Here is a 16,555-nt window from a genome sequence, read left to right on the forward strand (position 1 = left end):
AATTCAACAAAACACTAAATTTTGTCAGAGACTTTTGAAACCAAACTTTAAAAGCTTGAATTTAAATGATTAAAACTATTGTGATTTTGACATTACCACTTCCACTGCCCCTGATGTGTAGGTGTAATGTACACACCTTTTCTTGTTTTGTGACACATGTTGTTTATCATCTTTCATGAAAATTATAATGTAAATTAATGTTTAAAAATATATACATGCCTAAAATATTTATACAAACATGCAAGCATTCATGGGATGCATGCTAATGTACACAAACAATATGCATTTCAGAGAAAAACAATAAGCAGCATTAGTAATTAGCATTTGCAAAAAATAAAAAACAAACAGCACTAAATCACACTGAACTAATTCAACAATAAAACTTACACTACAACTACTACACTGCATTCGCAATTACTGTGGTGGCACAAACTAAAATCAAACACACCGACAGACTGGCATTAGTGAACTGACAGCAACACGGACCGATTAATTATTAATAATGACACAGCTGATTAACTATAATCCAAATGAGAACCAGTCTGCCTATGTGTGTTTTTTTCTCATACAAAACACTGATAAAGACCACATTACAGAAAAAAATGGACTACAAAGAAATTGTTGGTGAGTTAAGCATTAAATCCTGTTCCAGTTTTACAATGTGCATTATTACACTGCAAGCTACATACATTTGGATTTCAGTGTTGAGGACAAACAGATGGTGAGTCATTATTATATAAAGTAAAACTGAGTGGGCCCAGTATGGATCCTTGTAGAAGAAAAGTGGAAGAGCAAAGGGCAGCAGATTGACAATTATGCTGTCAGACGGATTGAAACACGGTTAGAAAGATGCGATTCTACTCATGACAGAATATATGGAATATGGACTAAAGTGAGATCAGTCAAATGCCTTCCTGAGATCAAGTAACAGTTGCTAACACCACCTTCATCCAACAGAGATTTAACATATTCTAAAAACAAACACCTCCAGCTCTGGCCTAGTTTGCCTATCAAATGGCTCTTGATTTCATGTGAGTAGTGGGTAGGCAGTGAGACGTGGGTGTATTTGTTCACCAGCAGTGTGTGGGCACTTACTTTTTGACATGTTTGCGGCAGGGCACAGAGTTTCTCATGCAGGTGCCGGTGAGGATGTCAACATTGTCCACAATGACAAAAGGCTTCTCCTCCAGAGTGACGATGGAAAGGTGGTTTTCATCGGCATCCTCGTCTCCGTAGGAGTTATATCTTGGCCACACTGGGAACATCAACGACAGCGTCCCATTCTCCCAGCGGCCCATCTGTGTGCGCGCACAAACACACACGGTATCAGAAGCAGTCATCTTAATTAGGAGGTTTGTTTTTTTTAATTTGCGTGCTATTTATTTGTTACCTTCTCCCACTTCCGTTGACTGTTCAGGACGATGACAACCAATTTGGGGTTTGCCTGGTAACCATCTGGAGTAAAGGATAAATCTCTCCCTTCATTCCACACATGCATCATGTGTCTGAAACAAACAGGGGGAAAAAAGAGAGTAGGAAGCAGTTATTTTGCATCTGTTTGAGTGTTTGTATGTGAGCACAAGAGCAGATACATGTGAAATAACAAGTTAAGCACTCTGTAATTACTGCAAGAGTATCCTCTTCAAATCAATGCTGTCTTCACCCACTGCGTGTGCTTGCATGCCTGAGTGTGTATGTGTATCTGTTTGTGTGTAGGAGGAGGAAGAGTCAGAGGCCACATATCTCTCCCATCAACATTCTGCATTGATTTCTCCACAGATATATGCCTGAAAGACAAGTCACCGGTGCAACAAGGCTGCCCTCACTCGCTTACTCACTACAGCTATCCTGCATACGCAAACAGATCCTTTGCTGAAACATTTACGCACTCACTAAAGTGAAGCAGTAGAGAGGAGTAAATGAACCAGTATAACACACAGTGATATGGGATTGAGAATACACTCTCTCTCTCTATCTCTCCAGTAAAACAATTTTCAGAAAGCAAGGATGTTGTGAGTGTTAGGACTGGGATAATAGCATGAATTTCCACTGGGTGCAGGAAAGAGCTGTCTAAGGAAGTTTACTGAAAAGAGCGAATCACAAGAGGGACGGCAACAGCCCAAAACCAGACAACCCCTTTTTCTTCTGTGCCTCGTGTCCTGTTTTATTAGAAATAGTTGGATTTATTTTGACACCACGTCTACGCAATTTGTTGGTGATGTTTACCACTGAAATATCAACTAAAACAGAATGATTCAAATGTCTGCTTTATAAACATTTTTTTAATTCTGCACCATTTCTCTAAACAGCGTTTTTACTGTTGAGTCTAAACAAATTTTCGACTCACATCTTGTATCACAGGCATCAAAAGCAGAAACTACACAGCACTTGTACTTTTTAAGGTGAGCTGAGCAGGGCACGGGGCCACAAAGGAATCATGCATAAACTCCAATATTACGACAGGGTTGTCAAGATGCATAAAGAGAATAATGTGAGTGCTGTTTAGCATGCACCCTGCAGGTTCAAACTATGATAATTACACTCCAGTTCAAACAGGTGGGTTTTTATGTTGTCTCATCTGCAGGAGGGGTATTAGAGTTGACACACATAAATATTGTTGTCGGACAGTGGATTAGAGAGAGCCGCATTAATCATGTCTTTTTACAAACACTTGGAAACAAGCCTGTGCTTTCTCAGTAGAGGCTCCACTCACACCGAGTAAATAAAAGGTCCCTGTAAACACAAATAATGGAATATAAACCTTTACAGATACACATAAGGGGCAGGTCTGAGCTCTGTCGGTGAACCTGCCTTTTGTCATAAGTGATTCTGACTATGAGCGGCACATCAGGATAAATATATATATTTGTGTTTGCAAAATCTTTGTGGTGCAGCAGGTGATGCCCTTGTCACAGAGCATTGCCTCGGCTGAATACATATAGCGGAAACTCTGTTGTAGTCTATTCTGGGAAGCTGCTGTCTCCTCCTATTTCCATTTTTTCTTATTATTATTTTTGAGAAAAAAAAAAGGTTTTGATCTAAATGGATGAGGCTGCTGTGTGTGTGTGTTTTTTTTTAAGTATGTACAATATGCAGATCCTCTTCATCTATTAATATTTATATACTTATTTCATGATCCCATGTGATGTTGGTAATTCAAAATGTACAGCTGCATGATAAAGGGGTTCAGCAGATTCTGATACAAAATTATTTGCATTGACCAGACATTCAGTGAGGGTTTAAGTAGCGGCTGCTTCACAGAAATATATGAAATCCTTTCAAGAGTAAATGCGATGTTTGAAAATGTGGCTCCTGCTGTTACCGTGTAGGGAACAATTTTTCTGTTAGCTCCGTTCTATTAGCTGAAATTCCTGGGTAGCCATTGTGTGAACACGTTTATAAAAATATGAATACAGAAGAAAAGGAGGCTCTTTCCAAATTCTGTATTATGGCAGGGAGCATCTTTTCAGAAAAAAAGTGACAGCTTAGGGGTTTGCATGGTACGCTGGTTCCATCAAAAAGAATAACTCTTTGAAATTTACTACAAGGACAAACCTCGGTACAAAAAAAAAACCTGTACCATTGTGGAGACTAAACAAACTGAACTAGACTCTAAGATCCTAATTCATGTCTGGCAAGAATGACAGAGAATCTGACGGGTTTGATAGTGTCTTTTAAGTGCCAGATTATGTTGTCCTATTCCTCTCTACCTCACGTTGTTTATATGCACACTGCGGCAAGATTGCATCTAGACTAATGTATGCAGGATTCTGATCACAGCCTCACCACTTCCAAATCAGGGTAGGGAAATCTAACCTGTCAGTTTATTATCACAAAAACTGGCTGCAGTTGTTTTGACAAATATGCAAATTCTATCTAATAAGTTAGTGAGACAAATGAGGCACCTCTGACAGAGCGAATAAGACTGCTGCAAAAAAAGGTTCGAGCTCCTATTGAGGTCTGAGTTTTATTGGATCAACCTGTCAACAACGGCAGTATTGTATATGCTTTGATATATGTTGTAACAGGCTAGGAAGAGAGAAAAGTGGAATAATAAAGCCACCATGGTGGAAAATCTCACTGTGCTTCTAATTCTAATGAGGAAACACATAAGTCATGGCAGATGTGCAGTGCAAGGCCATGTGACCTTCATGATTTTTGTTAGTCTTATATAGACTTCTGAATTTATAATCACATTTTAGTCACTGCATGCCCTCATATTCAAGAGGCAGTCACAATATGACACCAAAAAAAACCCTGACAGGAAGCAGCACAGCCGCAGGGCTGTACATTTACATTTGTTCTCTGCATGCATATGTGTCTGTGTGTGACCCTTTGTCCTCCGCCTCTGTTTGAATGAACTGACTACATCCTCATCATAGAGGAAGAACACACACATATACACACCTACTGACGTACATTATATGTGCCACCCACAGAGCCATAAAACCAGGGAACAGAGAGGGAGAACAAACCTGGTAAAGTCAGCTTTAATCCTGACTTAATGACTGTCTTGATGTGAAGCAAGGTACACACACACACACAAGCGAAGTCTGTAGTTACCGCAGCGCAACAACAACACAAAGGCCTGCCTAAAGATCAATTCTTTGTATCCTGATTATGGAGGCAGAGTGAGCTCATACACCGAGCAGCCATGTACACAACAGCTAACAGTGTTAAATGTCATTAGACGTCACAGTGTTTAACAATGCTGTCATCTCTGCTCCCTTTCTCCCCACCAGCCCTCTCATTAGTGCATTAAAAAGAGTTATGTAAGGCTGCTGAACACTCCGCTACAAAGAGAAACAGAGTTATGCAAGTCCCTAGACCTTGGTCTCCCCTCACACAATCACAAATATACACACACGCACACACACACACCTGCGCAGGGCACTAGGTGGGAGCTTCCCCGGGCTCCTGTCTGATGCTGTGCTGTAGCAGCTGCTCTGGGCCTCTGGCAGCTCTCCTCTCTCTCGCAGCATGGAGGTGGCTGCAGTAGAAATGATGCCCACCCCGTCCCGCACCCGCGTCTCCAGCGGGTACTCCCAGTCGTCATAGGACACAGAGATCATACCCAAGGGAAACATCTGAGAGGAAAGGAGATGAGATCTGAGAAACTGCACATATGGCATGTAAGGATCAATTTGACCTTATTTTACCCCAACTTTAAACATCCATATGTATCGCTCAGAGGTGTCAAGCAAAATGATTTAGTGGTTCCAAGTACCATCTTGAAATGAAATAGGTGTGAACAGACTGTGTGTATAAACTGAAATGCTCATTCAGGTGCTGTATACATCTTATAACTGTCACAATAAAGAAAGTGACAGACTAAATAGTACAAAGTTTATCTCTAAACAAAAATGAACAAACATCAAAAAGTATTGGCGCAGCAATCTGTCAGTCCCCCGAATGATGCTGCAGATTTTATGTTTTAAATTGGCACCAACTGTAGAATCAGACTTTTGATTCAAGAAAACTTGAGACATAAAAAAGCGTTTGAGTCAAGAAGAATAATACACAAGAGCGGAAGGTAAATAAACATTTGAGAGGTTTTTGAGTAAAGGTAAACAAACTCCGGATACATTGGAGCTCATAATACATTAAATAATTAATTAAATATTATTTTAGGATGATGGGTACCTCACTGTCAAAATTTGCAAAGCAAATTGTGAAGTCTTTGAGGTTAGACAAATGATGTTTAGCACTGACAGAGTTTAAACAAAGCAGTGTAAAAAACATGACATGGAGTAGTTCCTCAGGCACCATGATCTATCTCCACACATCTTAACATTAGTTTATCTATTTCTGATGTGGACACACACTGAGAGCTTTCCGTAGTAGCAGTAAGAGTAAATATGAAGCTAGAGCAAAGAGATGGTTAGGTTAGGTTAGCTGGAACCAGGGGAAACGTTATTAGCATGTCTTGCTGTTATTGTGAATCAGGAAACAGACTCATAAGTGCCTCATACAACCCCACTTCAAAGGAGCTCCCTTTTATAAAAAGATATGAGACTAATATCCATTCTCATCTCACCCAAAAATTCAAATAAGCTTTCATGTATTTCCTATTTTCCTTTAATGCTGTATTTCCTATTAGTGGTTAAAAAATAAACAAGAGGAGACATGTAGAACAGGTAGCAGATGATCTGTAACATCCTCGAATCAAACACACTGCTCGTCTTCTCAAGCCTCTCATAGGCAGCCACCTGTTTCCACATATGGGGGCTTAGTACCTCAGGGGTAAATTCTGGGTTGCCGGTGGTGAGACTGGACACAATCCAGATGTAACCAGCTCCTATCAGGCCCAGGGAGCGAGCTTCCTCCAGTATATACCTGTCAGAGGGAAGAGACAAATCCGCTGCTGAAAGTCTTCAGCATAAGATAAAGAAACAGAAATGACACAGGAAAATGACTCAAAACACTCACACAGCCTCATCCTTGGAGCAATACAGCAGTATAACAGGACTCTGAATCCTCTTGAGGGCAATATGTGATTTAGAGTTTGGGTCGCCATCTACAGCATCCAGAGTCACCACACTCTGCAGGTCCCAGCGCACAAAGCTGTAACAATACACCATTAAATAATCCAAGGTGCTTATTCTTGTCAGCCGCCATAAATAAAGGTTAAGGATGAAGTGAATTTGTGTACGTCTGTGAGGGGAGTATGGGTTCATTACCTGTGATCCACAGTTATTCTTAGTGTGCTGATAAAGCTCTGGTACCCGGGGAACTTGGAAGTGACGATGGAAAAAACGTGCCAGTCGTACTCCTCCATGATAGCGAGCATGAGCAGAGCTTCCTGCTGCAGGGCCGCACCGAACTGGAAGAACGTGGACTTCTCATCCTGAAACGACAGCAGCAGCAGCAGTCAGCAGATTTGTCTTGAGTAACTGAATTAATTGTCGACAAGAAAAAAAAACAAGCTCTGCAGTCTGAGAGTGCAAATCAGACTCAAAGAAGCCTGATAGAATTAGAACCATTTTCAATTTTGCAATCAGTCAGGCGGTCCGAGAAGGGGGGGGGGGGTATAAGAGAGAGTGTCGGAGAGGGAAAATGGGAAAGAGAGAGAGAGAGAGATTCAGTCAACAAGTGAGACTGCACTGCCAGAGAGTGACTGCCAGCAACAGGGAGGCCTAATGGTTGGAGATAACTGCCTCATAACTCACAGGTTGGATTCACTTCAGCACTCTGCCCATATAACAAACAGCCGTGTGTAGTCTTGAAAGGTAATTGAGTCAAATACAGATGCTGTACCTGCTGACATGTGTTGTAGGTGCTGTATTAGTGACATGATTACAAATGTATATGTAATGTAAATAATGTGAAGTTATTTTATAGCTGTCTCATTTGAAATCATAAGACATCTTCTGTTAACTGTGAATCCCAATGTTCACAGTTTTACAGCATTAATTCACAGCGCCATGCGCAGTTAAATCATTTAGTCTCAGCATTAGAAGGAAACCAGTGTGAGAGGAAGCAGCAGCAGTGAGCACGACCAAAACCAAAGCAGCTATTAGGCGGAATGAAACCCAAAGTGAGTGTGAAATAAGTTGCTAATGATTGCAGAATGTATGTTTGCATAAAGTGTAATCTGAGTTTTCCCCTAGGGACACAACAAATAGACAGCAATGCAGCCCGTCCACCAGAGAGATGCGAGGAGAGAGGGAGGAGGAGGAGCATATGGGAGAAAAAGGAAAGGCTGAGGGGGGGAGAGGGAGAACAAAAGTTCCAGTCTTGTGAGTGAGATTGAGATACCTGCTGCAGTAGGAGAGTGAGAGAAGAAGAAGGAAAACTGAGACATTAAACCTTATCGCCATTTTACACACGAAGACCATGTGCACACGTACATGCTCTAACAGCCCTTCAGCAACACACTAAACATCAAAGCTCTCCTAAACACACGTAAAAAATCAGCTGTCAGCCACTGTCTTCACTTGCCTCCGCTGTAGGTGTGTGTGTGTGTGCTCTATATAACCTTACACTCTTGCCCCTTAGTTTAACAAAAATCTCCGGCCATCACATACATAAAGCAGGCCCCGCAGAGATTTAACTCCCCTCCATACTCTGCAACAAAAAAGGAAGAAAAGTGGGAGAGAGAGGATGAAATTGTAGTTCAAAAAGACCTATATCACTGTTTTCATCTTTGCCTGTGTGTGTGTGGCTTTATACTTTGCTCCGGTATAGAATAGAAAAAAAGGATAAACTGTCCTTCTGAGTGGCTACAGGCACATCCTCAGATAACAGCAACACACAAACACATTTTTACACAAGTGTACAGATGTACACACACACACACACCAAGCAACTTAATAATAATAATAATAACAAGAGTTTGGTTTTATTATTAGGTTCTATTATTGTAGTTTGGATAGTTCTACCCTGATTATGACTGAAGTAATTAAAGTATTGGTGAAATCTTGGAACACTATATGCTGTCAGACAGTCATTCACCTGATTGATGTTGCCCCCATTAATGTGCCCAAGTTTGTGGGCAGAAGAAAACAGTTTCGGAAATTTCACACACTTGGTCTGGTAAGTGTTTGGAGTGTAGAAAGCAGATGTGCCAAAACGTCCTCAAATAAAATCTAAAGCTGACGTCAAAAGTGACTCAACCCTGGTGCACATGACTGCACACAAAGTGTGTCATATATTAATTGTCACATCTCCCTCTTCATTACTGTCATGCAAATACGTGTTTGATGACTTGTTGCTTTTTTCCTTTTCTCTTTTTGAGTTTCAGGATTCGTTTGATGTAAGAAGCCCCTGGTTATTAAAAGTAGACCCTTACAATTTTATGGGAGGAGACATACTGTAGGTGCACATACACAGATGTCCTTACATGGTGATAAGATGAAGAGGGGGAGGCTGAGGCGGTGCTATATGTCATGCATGTTCAAAACATGCTGTTAACATGTTTAATATTTACAGAGGGGAGGGGAGAGGAGAAGGAGAGGAGAGGAGAGGAGAGGATAAAAAAAGAGGTTGACACAGACCTGCATCTTCTCATCAAATCACACATGTTCACCAAGAAGCTGCACACATGAATAATGCACAAATATACCACGTGCGCATACACAGACACACATCATAAATGTATTTCTGCATTATAACCCACATACCTAGAGATTCACTGATGACATTGTACATTAATTATACAAATACAGTGAACTTCATGTACAGTTTCGCATCCATCCACGTGCAGGCACACACACACACAGCATACGGTACACATGTGGAGATGCACAAAGACCCCTAAAAATGGCTTTACCCATGAGCCAGCTAGAGTACCAATGAATAATACACCATCAAAACCAAGACAATTTCTCATTTATTCTCCTCCCCCCTTTTACACACACATAGTAGTTCATGTCAAATTTCATTTTGTTTACAGTAATCAGATTAAGAAAATATGAATGTGGGAGCTGTACAGATTTAGGCTAATGAGGGACAAACTGACACATTTCTAGAAATCACAGGAAGAGGGAGTTGTTTGGGCACTGGCAGGAGGGGTGGAGCAGTGAAGGCGGATGAAACGAGAACTCTGCAACCAAATTCTAAGGGACACTAAGTGAAGTGAGGCTGAGAGACATATGGCAGCACAAAAGAGGAGGATGTGGCAAGTATGCAGAATAATGAGAAAGAGATGGGGGTAAGGAGGAGGATGATGATGAGGCCAGCAATGTGCTATATTAATAATTAATGCAGTAGGTCAGTTAGGATGGAGCAGCTACATTAAGTTGGCCTGACAAAGTATGGCCCCCTGATGCTGCTAAGTACAGTACCATCCCACTTAAGCCTGCACAAAAGTGCAAACAAACTAGCATGGCAAAATATATTCTGTTAACAAAGTGAAGCTCACAGCAGCTTCGAGGGTCATACGCAGACGAAAAGAGCCACAGAGGCAGGGGAGCTCCCATACCAGGATGTGTGGACTATTCCATGTAACAGGAATAGTCCACACAAACACATAGGGGTGGCACATAGCTTCATAAAGACCTGGTGTTTCAGTCACTGAGCATGTTACAGACATTGATATGTCATGTCCAAAAGAAGGTGTCTCATTAAAGAAGCAAGACAACTTTCACATGGAATTTTTAAGATATTATTTAATAAGCAACAATTTGTGGGATAAAGAATGTAGCTTACGATGCAGTTTATTCTGCCAGCTTGCCCTTTTTATGGGAGGACAGTGCAACGTCAAAGCAAGAGAAGCAAGGAAGAAATACACCACATTAATGACTGCTGTGTTATGATTAGAATTAAAGTGGCAGAACACTGCTATTGTGTACACTGGTTCAGTGGGACTGATAATACGGGATTATTTAAATTCAATGGAGCCATTGTTGGTATCACTAATTACACCAGTGCTTTCCCCTGATGTAGGAGGTCAAATTTGTGCTTGTGAACAAGGCTTATAGAGTAAACACAAAGGGCCCCATGATACACAAGAGTACTAAAGCTAAATACAACACAACAACTGAAGAGTACAGTACAAACCGGAAGTAGACAGTATTTGCTACACAATCCTGAGCAGTGAAGGTCACCTCCGGGAGTACAGTAGAGCTGTTTTCCCATAAACTACTGTCTTCGCAATGTTTACCTTATCAGTGTAATTAGAATTAATTAAACACTGCAGGTTATTATGTTAGGAGGATGAAAGGTGGGCACATGAAACAGGAGTCTTTAAAACTGCACTAAACAGCTACACTGGTAAACAAGACGCATTTTGTGCTGCAGTGTAATTCTCCGTAAATGCACAGCAGATGTTCTGCAAGCCCAAGCGCTAACAAACACACGCTCTAAATCCATCCGCTAACAAAGAATTAGCTCAGAAAATCCACTTACAAACAAACACCTAGGATAGCCTAGGAGAGGAAGTTGTCAGTTGACCAGTGAAAGAAACACAGCCAAGGAATACAAGCAGAGCTGGGTATGTTGCAGCTTAGGAGGTATTTGCAGCATGTTTTATTCTACACACGTGATTTCTGTATTTGGACTCTGACTTCACTATACCCACAAATAACAGATTTATGAGCACAAGAGTCTCACATGCAACATCAAACATCATTCTTTGAACACTACTGAAAGCTATGAACAGGGACAGTGAAGTCGACAACCTCTATAACAGAGACATAGCATCAAAAATTCTCTTGACACCAACTGAATGTAAAGACGGGTCCCTCCAAAGCTAACAAGCAGCGGTCCCTTAAGCACTGAAAGCTCGTCACTTTTAGAAGGCAGAGACAGGTCCCAAAGCCCACATCCACTAACCCAACATTGACTTTCTACATTCCCAGGATTGACAGAGAACTATAGCATTTAGCTGGCAGACATTGGCTCCCATTGCTAACAAAGACTACTTTACTATTTAACAAGAGGTAAGTCCCAATGCTAAAGTCTACTGTAGTATTTAACAGTCTCACACTCCCCAGGCAAACACAGAATAGCATTTAACACAGCACAGAGCCCCCAAGCTAGCGTAGCCTAGCTCAGACTGGTGAAGCATTAGGTCTCACCACTAACTCAGAGGAGCATGTAATGGACAGCAGCACAGCCTCGGACTGACAAAGCACACAGCGTTACTGCAAAACCGCAGAATGTAATATGGGCCTGGAACACAGCATGTCTCCTGACACTTAAAACACATTTTCCTTCTACAACCAAACACTTTCTCCACAAAAAGTTTAAATGGTTTGATGTTATTTTACTACGGAGTTATACAGAGTTATAAATAGTTACTGCAGCCCTTCAAGGATGGGGAGAACTACAGCAGTGAGGAAGGCTGTAATTATGATTTTTTTTTTAAAGCAGAGGGCATAAAGAGGTCACAATTGAAAAAAAACAAACAAATGTGAATTTGTGCTGTCTGATGTCCCCACAAATATCCAACATTTCAAGATGTACTGTTCTCTTCCACAGATTATAGGACTAGGAAAAGGTCAGTTTTAGATCTAATCAGTTGTACTTTCCTACTCATGCCACTGCTGGCCTGAAGGATTGTTTTCATCTTGAATGTTGGCATCTGAACAAAGTTGACTTAAATTTATTTATATTTCAGTTTTTAAAAAGGGAGTTTCTAATATTGGACAACATTATATTGTATTGAAAAATTCAAACAGGGAAATTCAAACCATTAAAGATGAGATGTATGACCCTACTTTATATTCCTGGAAATTCAATATGAAATGTTCAAGCCTATTTCTATGTAAATTTAAAGAATGGATGTCGTATGAACAACAACACTGTTTCAGTTTCTGCTTCATAAATCTGTTGTTATCAGAATAACAAGCTATACTTTTGTCTTCTACACTGATCCAAATGTTTGGAGCTTTTATTTTATTTAATGAATATTATTAATTATGTTTCCAACGATGAAAATCACATCTCTATGGGGACTGCAGACAATGTTATCGTCAATGATCTTTTTCAAAATGCATTGGCTGACTCATGATTATCATTTCTACAGAACACAGCTTTAGAAATGCAGCAAAAAGAAAGATAAAGATAAAGCTACATCAGCTGTGCAAGAGGATATGGCCAGCGGTCACAATCCAGAAACTCAGCTGCTGGGAGCAAACAGGAACTGGTGGTGCCTTTGCTCAAATTTCTCTCTGATGCCAACAGAAACTGAATCATTCTGCTGCCATGAATTTCAGTGTGGGCTGTTTTTTGTTGAAGGAAGCCAACCCAGAGGGAGCCTGTGTGTGCCTGACAATGCAGGAAGGTTTTACTCCTCACTTGAAGTGTGTTGCAGACATTCTTCAAGATAAAACCCAAAGATAAAACTGAAAAAGATGAGCAGCAAATCACCTACAAATTGTTTAGACAACAAATTAATATGACAGGATGTGGTGGTGACAACCTTGAATGAGTTGTTATAAAAACATTTGGACCAGTGCATGGCTTTTTGCTACTAAGATACAGTGTAATTTAGATTATGTGTTTAGCAATACACGTAGACGTTGCTAGCCCTATTTTAGGGGGGCTTCAGCCTCCCTAAAATAATCCAAAGCCCCCCTATAATTTGCGGCAATATTTTATGTATTATTATTATCTTGATTATTTCGGAGTTGACCACGTCGTATACGACATGAGAGCATATGTCTTACAAAGTCGCTCATACATTAGGAAAGTAATAGCTAGAGACGTTCTGTTTCTTTCCTCGAAAAGAGGACACTTCAGGCATGTCTGTGTGACCTAACCCGGCTGTATTATTCTACGGGCAAGTCAGTGTCCAATCGGACCATCGAGCGATATCACAAGGGGCTCAAATATCCAATTGTAGAGCCTTGTGCCTCTGACGTGATGTATCAAAGATGTCTTCTGAAGACAAGAGAAGTATCTCCACTAACTAGCTGAGTCGTCTACACATCTGAAAAGCGGCTCTGAACACAATAATAGACGCGTAGCGGGCTGTTATCTCAGCCGGAAGGTGCATTGTTCTGCATACCCCTGTTATACACTGTTATTCACTGTTATTTCTTACTGGAAACTTTTATTTGACTTATTAGCGGTGCTATGTTTTGTTACGCTAACCCGGAAGTTACGTCGAAGACGTTCCGGATGAACAGGGGAGCTCGCTCTCAGACGCTCACAGTAAACAGCGCTTCTTTCATGTAGCGCAGCTTCATTTTTCAACTTTTGCCACACAACTATTGCAGGGACAAAAGAGACATTTACAGTGCGAGTATTTCTGAAAGAATAAGAAAAGATTATAGACTGAGATGCTGTTTCAGAGTCACTGGCAGAAGGTTTTTCCACAGATGAACAGCTGGATTGGTGGTTGATAGGTGCAATATTCACACACCACACTAAATTACTTATTTGTTCTTTTGATGCACTATGTACAGTTTTCTACAAACCACTTCTACCTCCACTCATCTGTGCAGTAATTGTTAATCTGTAAACTCTTTTTTGATTGTATTGCATAATATCGGTAGTTCATTTTATTATGTATATAGCTTTTCTTATCTTTTGCTTGCTGTAACTGTGCTGTTGCAAAAACGCAATTTGCCCATTGTGGGACAAATCTGTGGGAAATTACCTGGAGCATCTGGAACCATCTGAAAAATAATATATATAATGACAATAAGAAATGAAGTAATCATAATGTGTAAATATGTATTTTGTTATACTTATTTGTGTTTCTTACATTTATTGTATAGAGAAAAGTGTCCAAGTCACAAATCCCCCCCCCCCCTCTTCTTTTAGGGAATAGCATGTTTGTTTCACAGTTTGAACATGTTGTTTAAATGCCAGGTAAAAAAGTGTACTCAATAAATATAATACACATTACACATTACATAGTGTAAAAAAAAAAAAAAAAAAAACATAAAAATGATCAATGTAAATTAAAAATTATTATCCCATGTTAACCCACTTATTATCTGGATTTGGAACCATACTCAAAATAAAAGTGGAACACCACATTACAGGCTGATCCAACTTGAGTGGAAATGTCTCAAGACAAAGTCAAAATGAGGCTCAGCAGTGTGTGTGGCCTCCACATGCCTGTATGACCTCCCTACAATGCCTGGTAATGCTCCTGATGAGGCGGCAGATGTTGTCCTGAGGGATCTCCTCCCAGACCTGGATTAAAGCATCAGTCAACTCCTGGACAGTCTGTGGTGCAATGTGGCATTGGTGGATGGAACGAGACATGATGTCCCAGATGTGCTGGATTGGATTCAGGTCTGGGGAACGGGCAGGCCAGTCCATAGCATCAATCATCATGCAGGAACTGCTGACACACTTCAGCCACATGAGGCCTAGCATTGTCATACAACAGAAGGAACCCAGGTCCCACTACACCAGCATATGTTCTCACAATGGGTCTGAGGATCTCATCCTGGTACCTAATGGCAGTCACTCTAAAGAAATGTCTCCCCACACCATTACTGACCCACCACTAAACCGGTCATGCTGGAGGATGTTGCAGGTCTGTCACATGTGCTCAGTGTGAACCTGCTCTCATCCATGAAGAGCACAGGGCACCAATGGTGAATCTGCCAATCTTGGGGTTCTCTGGCTAATGTCAATCACCTTGCACGGTGTTGGGCTGTAAGCACAAGCCCCACTTGTGGACGTCGGGCCCTCATACCACCCTCATGGAGCCTGTTTCTAACAGTTTGAGTAGAAACATGCATATTAGTGGCCTGCTGGAGGTCATGTTGCAGGGCTCTGGCAGTGCTCCTCCTGTTCCTCCTTGCACAGAGGAGGAGGTAGCGGTCCTGCTGCTGGGTTGTTGCCCTCCTACGGCCCCCTTCACGTCTCCTGGTATCTCCTCCATGCTCTGGACACTGTGCTGACAGACACAGTAAACCTTCTTGCCACAGCTCGCATTGATGTGCCATCCTGCATGACCTGCACTACCTGAGCAACTTTGTGGGTTGTAGACAAGCGGCAACCTTCGGGGCTCAAAGTGGAAGCCCATGCGGAAGTGTCAAAACTTGTAATTCACGCTGCAACAGCTGGGGGTTGGCTCCAAAAGCGAGTCATTTCCCATAGACTCCCATGTTAAAATGGCCGATTTCACAGCAGAAAAGAACATGTTTACAGCCTGGTACAAAAAATCGCTGTGGTCTCAGATGTGTCAGTTGTACGGGGGTGAATTTTTTTACAACTCACTTGTTTCAATTGTATTCGGACTTAAAATTACGCCTAATTATGGGCGTTGCCGCTTGAGTGACAGACAGTTGACGTATCACAGCGTGAGTTTCCTGCTTCCACGATCGCCCACCCCCCTAAACCCCGCTCGTGCTCCCCCTCTTTGTCCATATTCGGAGTTTTAATTGACGTGACGCTGCCAACATGGCGGCGGTCATCACGTCCCGGAACCTCCCACTGAGACTCTTCAGAAACAAACGGGTGACGTCACGGAAGCTCTGTCCATAGTTTTTACTGTCAATGGTTGTAGACACCGCCTCATGCTACCTCTAGGGGTGAGAGCACTGACAAAATGCAAAAGGGATCAAACATCAGGCAGAAAGGATGAGAGCAGAGAAATGGTCTGTGGTCAGCACCTGCAGAACCTCTCCTTTATAGGGCTGTCTTGATAACTGCCTCTCATTTCCACCTGTTGTCTGTTCCATTTGCACAACAGCAGCTGAAATTGATTCACAATCAGTGTTGATCCTAACTGGACAGGCTGATTTCACAGAAGAGTGACTGACTTGGAGTTACATTGTGTTCTTTTCCCTTTATTTGAGCATTGTATTAACAACTTTGTTGCTTAAAAAAGATGGTACTGGATTGGAATCAGTATCGGCAGATACTAAAGGTTGCAGTATTAGACATGAGAAACTGGTAATGAGCCATTCCTAGCAACTGCATCCTGGCATCCCATTAGCAGCTGTGCAAGCAAGGCAACTCAATGCAGCATGCCCAGAAGAATTCATTGCTTTAATTGACCACAATTACTATCAACGCTGATTGGACATCCACATAAAAAGTGTCAATTTATACTTTATGCATTCAGCTGTGGTTACATTAAAAACAGTTCAGTTATGTTTCTGGTTCCACAGCAAAATAATTTACCTCTCATCTCACACTT

At 41.4% G+C, this 16,555-nt stretch overlaps 1 protein-coding gene across 1 annotated transcript in view; it reads right to left on the bottom strand.

The window, feature by feature from the left end:
* grin2ab (glutamate receptor, ionotropic, N-methyl D-aspartate 2A, b) overlaps positions 1 to 16,555 on the bottom strand; it is a 62,459-nt gene that overhangs the window by 16,226 nt on the left and 29,678 nt on the right. Inside the window, exons 3-8 of the mRNA XM_028408259.1 lie at positions 6,681 to 6,847; positions 6,430 to 6,564; positions 6,237 to 6,336; positions 4,882 to 5,087; positions 1,391 to 1,505; positions 1,096 to 1,298 (exon numbers count right to left, since the gene is read on the bottom strand). Of these exons, the coding sequence (XP_028264060.1) occupies positions 1,096 to 1,298; positions 1,391 to 1,505; positions 4,882 to 5,087; positions 6,237 to 6,336; positions 6,430 to 6,564; positions 6,681 to 6,847 (926 nt within the window). The remainder of the gene's footprint in view (positions 1 to 1,095; positions 1,299 to 1,390; positions 1,506 to 4,881; positions 5,088 to 6,236; positions 6,337 to 6,429; positions 6,565 to 6,680; positions 6,848 to 16,555) is intronic.

Source organism: Parambassis ranga, chromosome 1 (genome assembly GCF_900634625.1).
Source record: "Parambassis ranga chromosome 1, fParRan2.1, whole genome shotgun sequence".
In the NCBI taxonomy this organism is placed as follows: domain Eukaryota; kingdom Metazoa; phylum Chordata; class Actinopteri; family Ambassidae; genus Parambassis; species Parambassis ranga.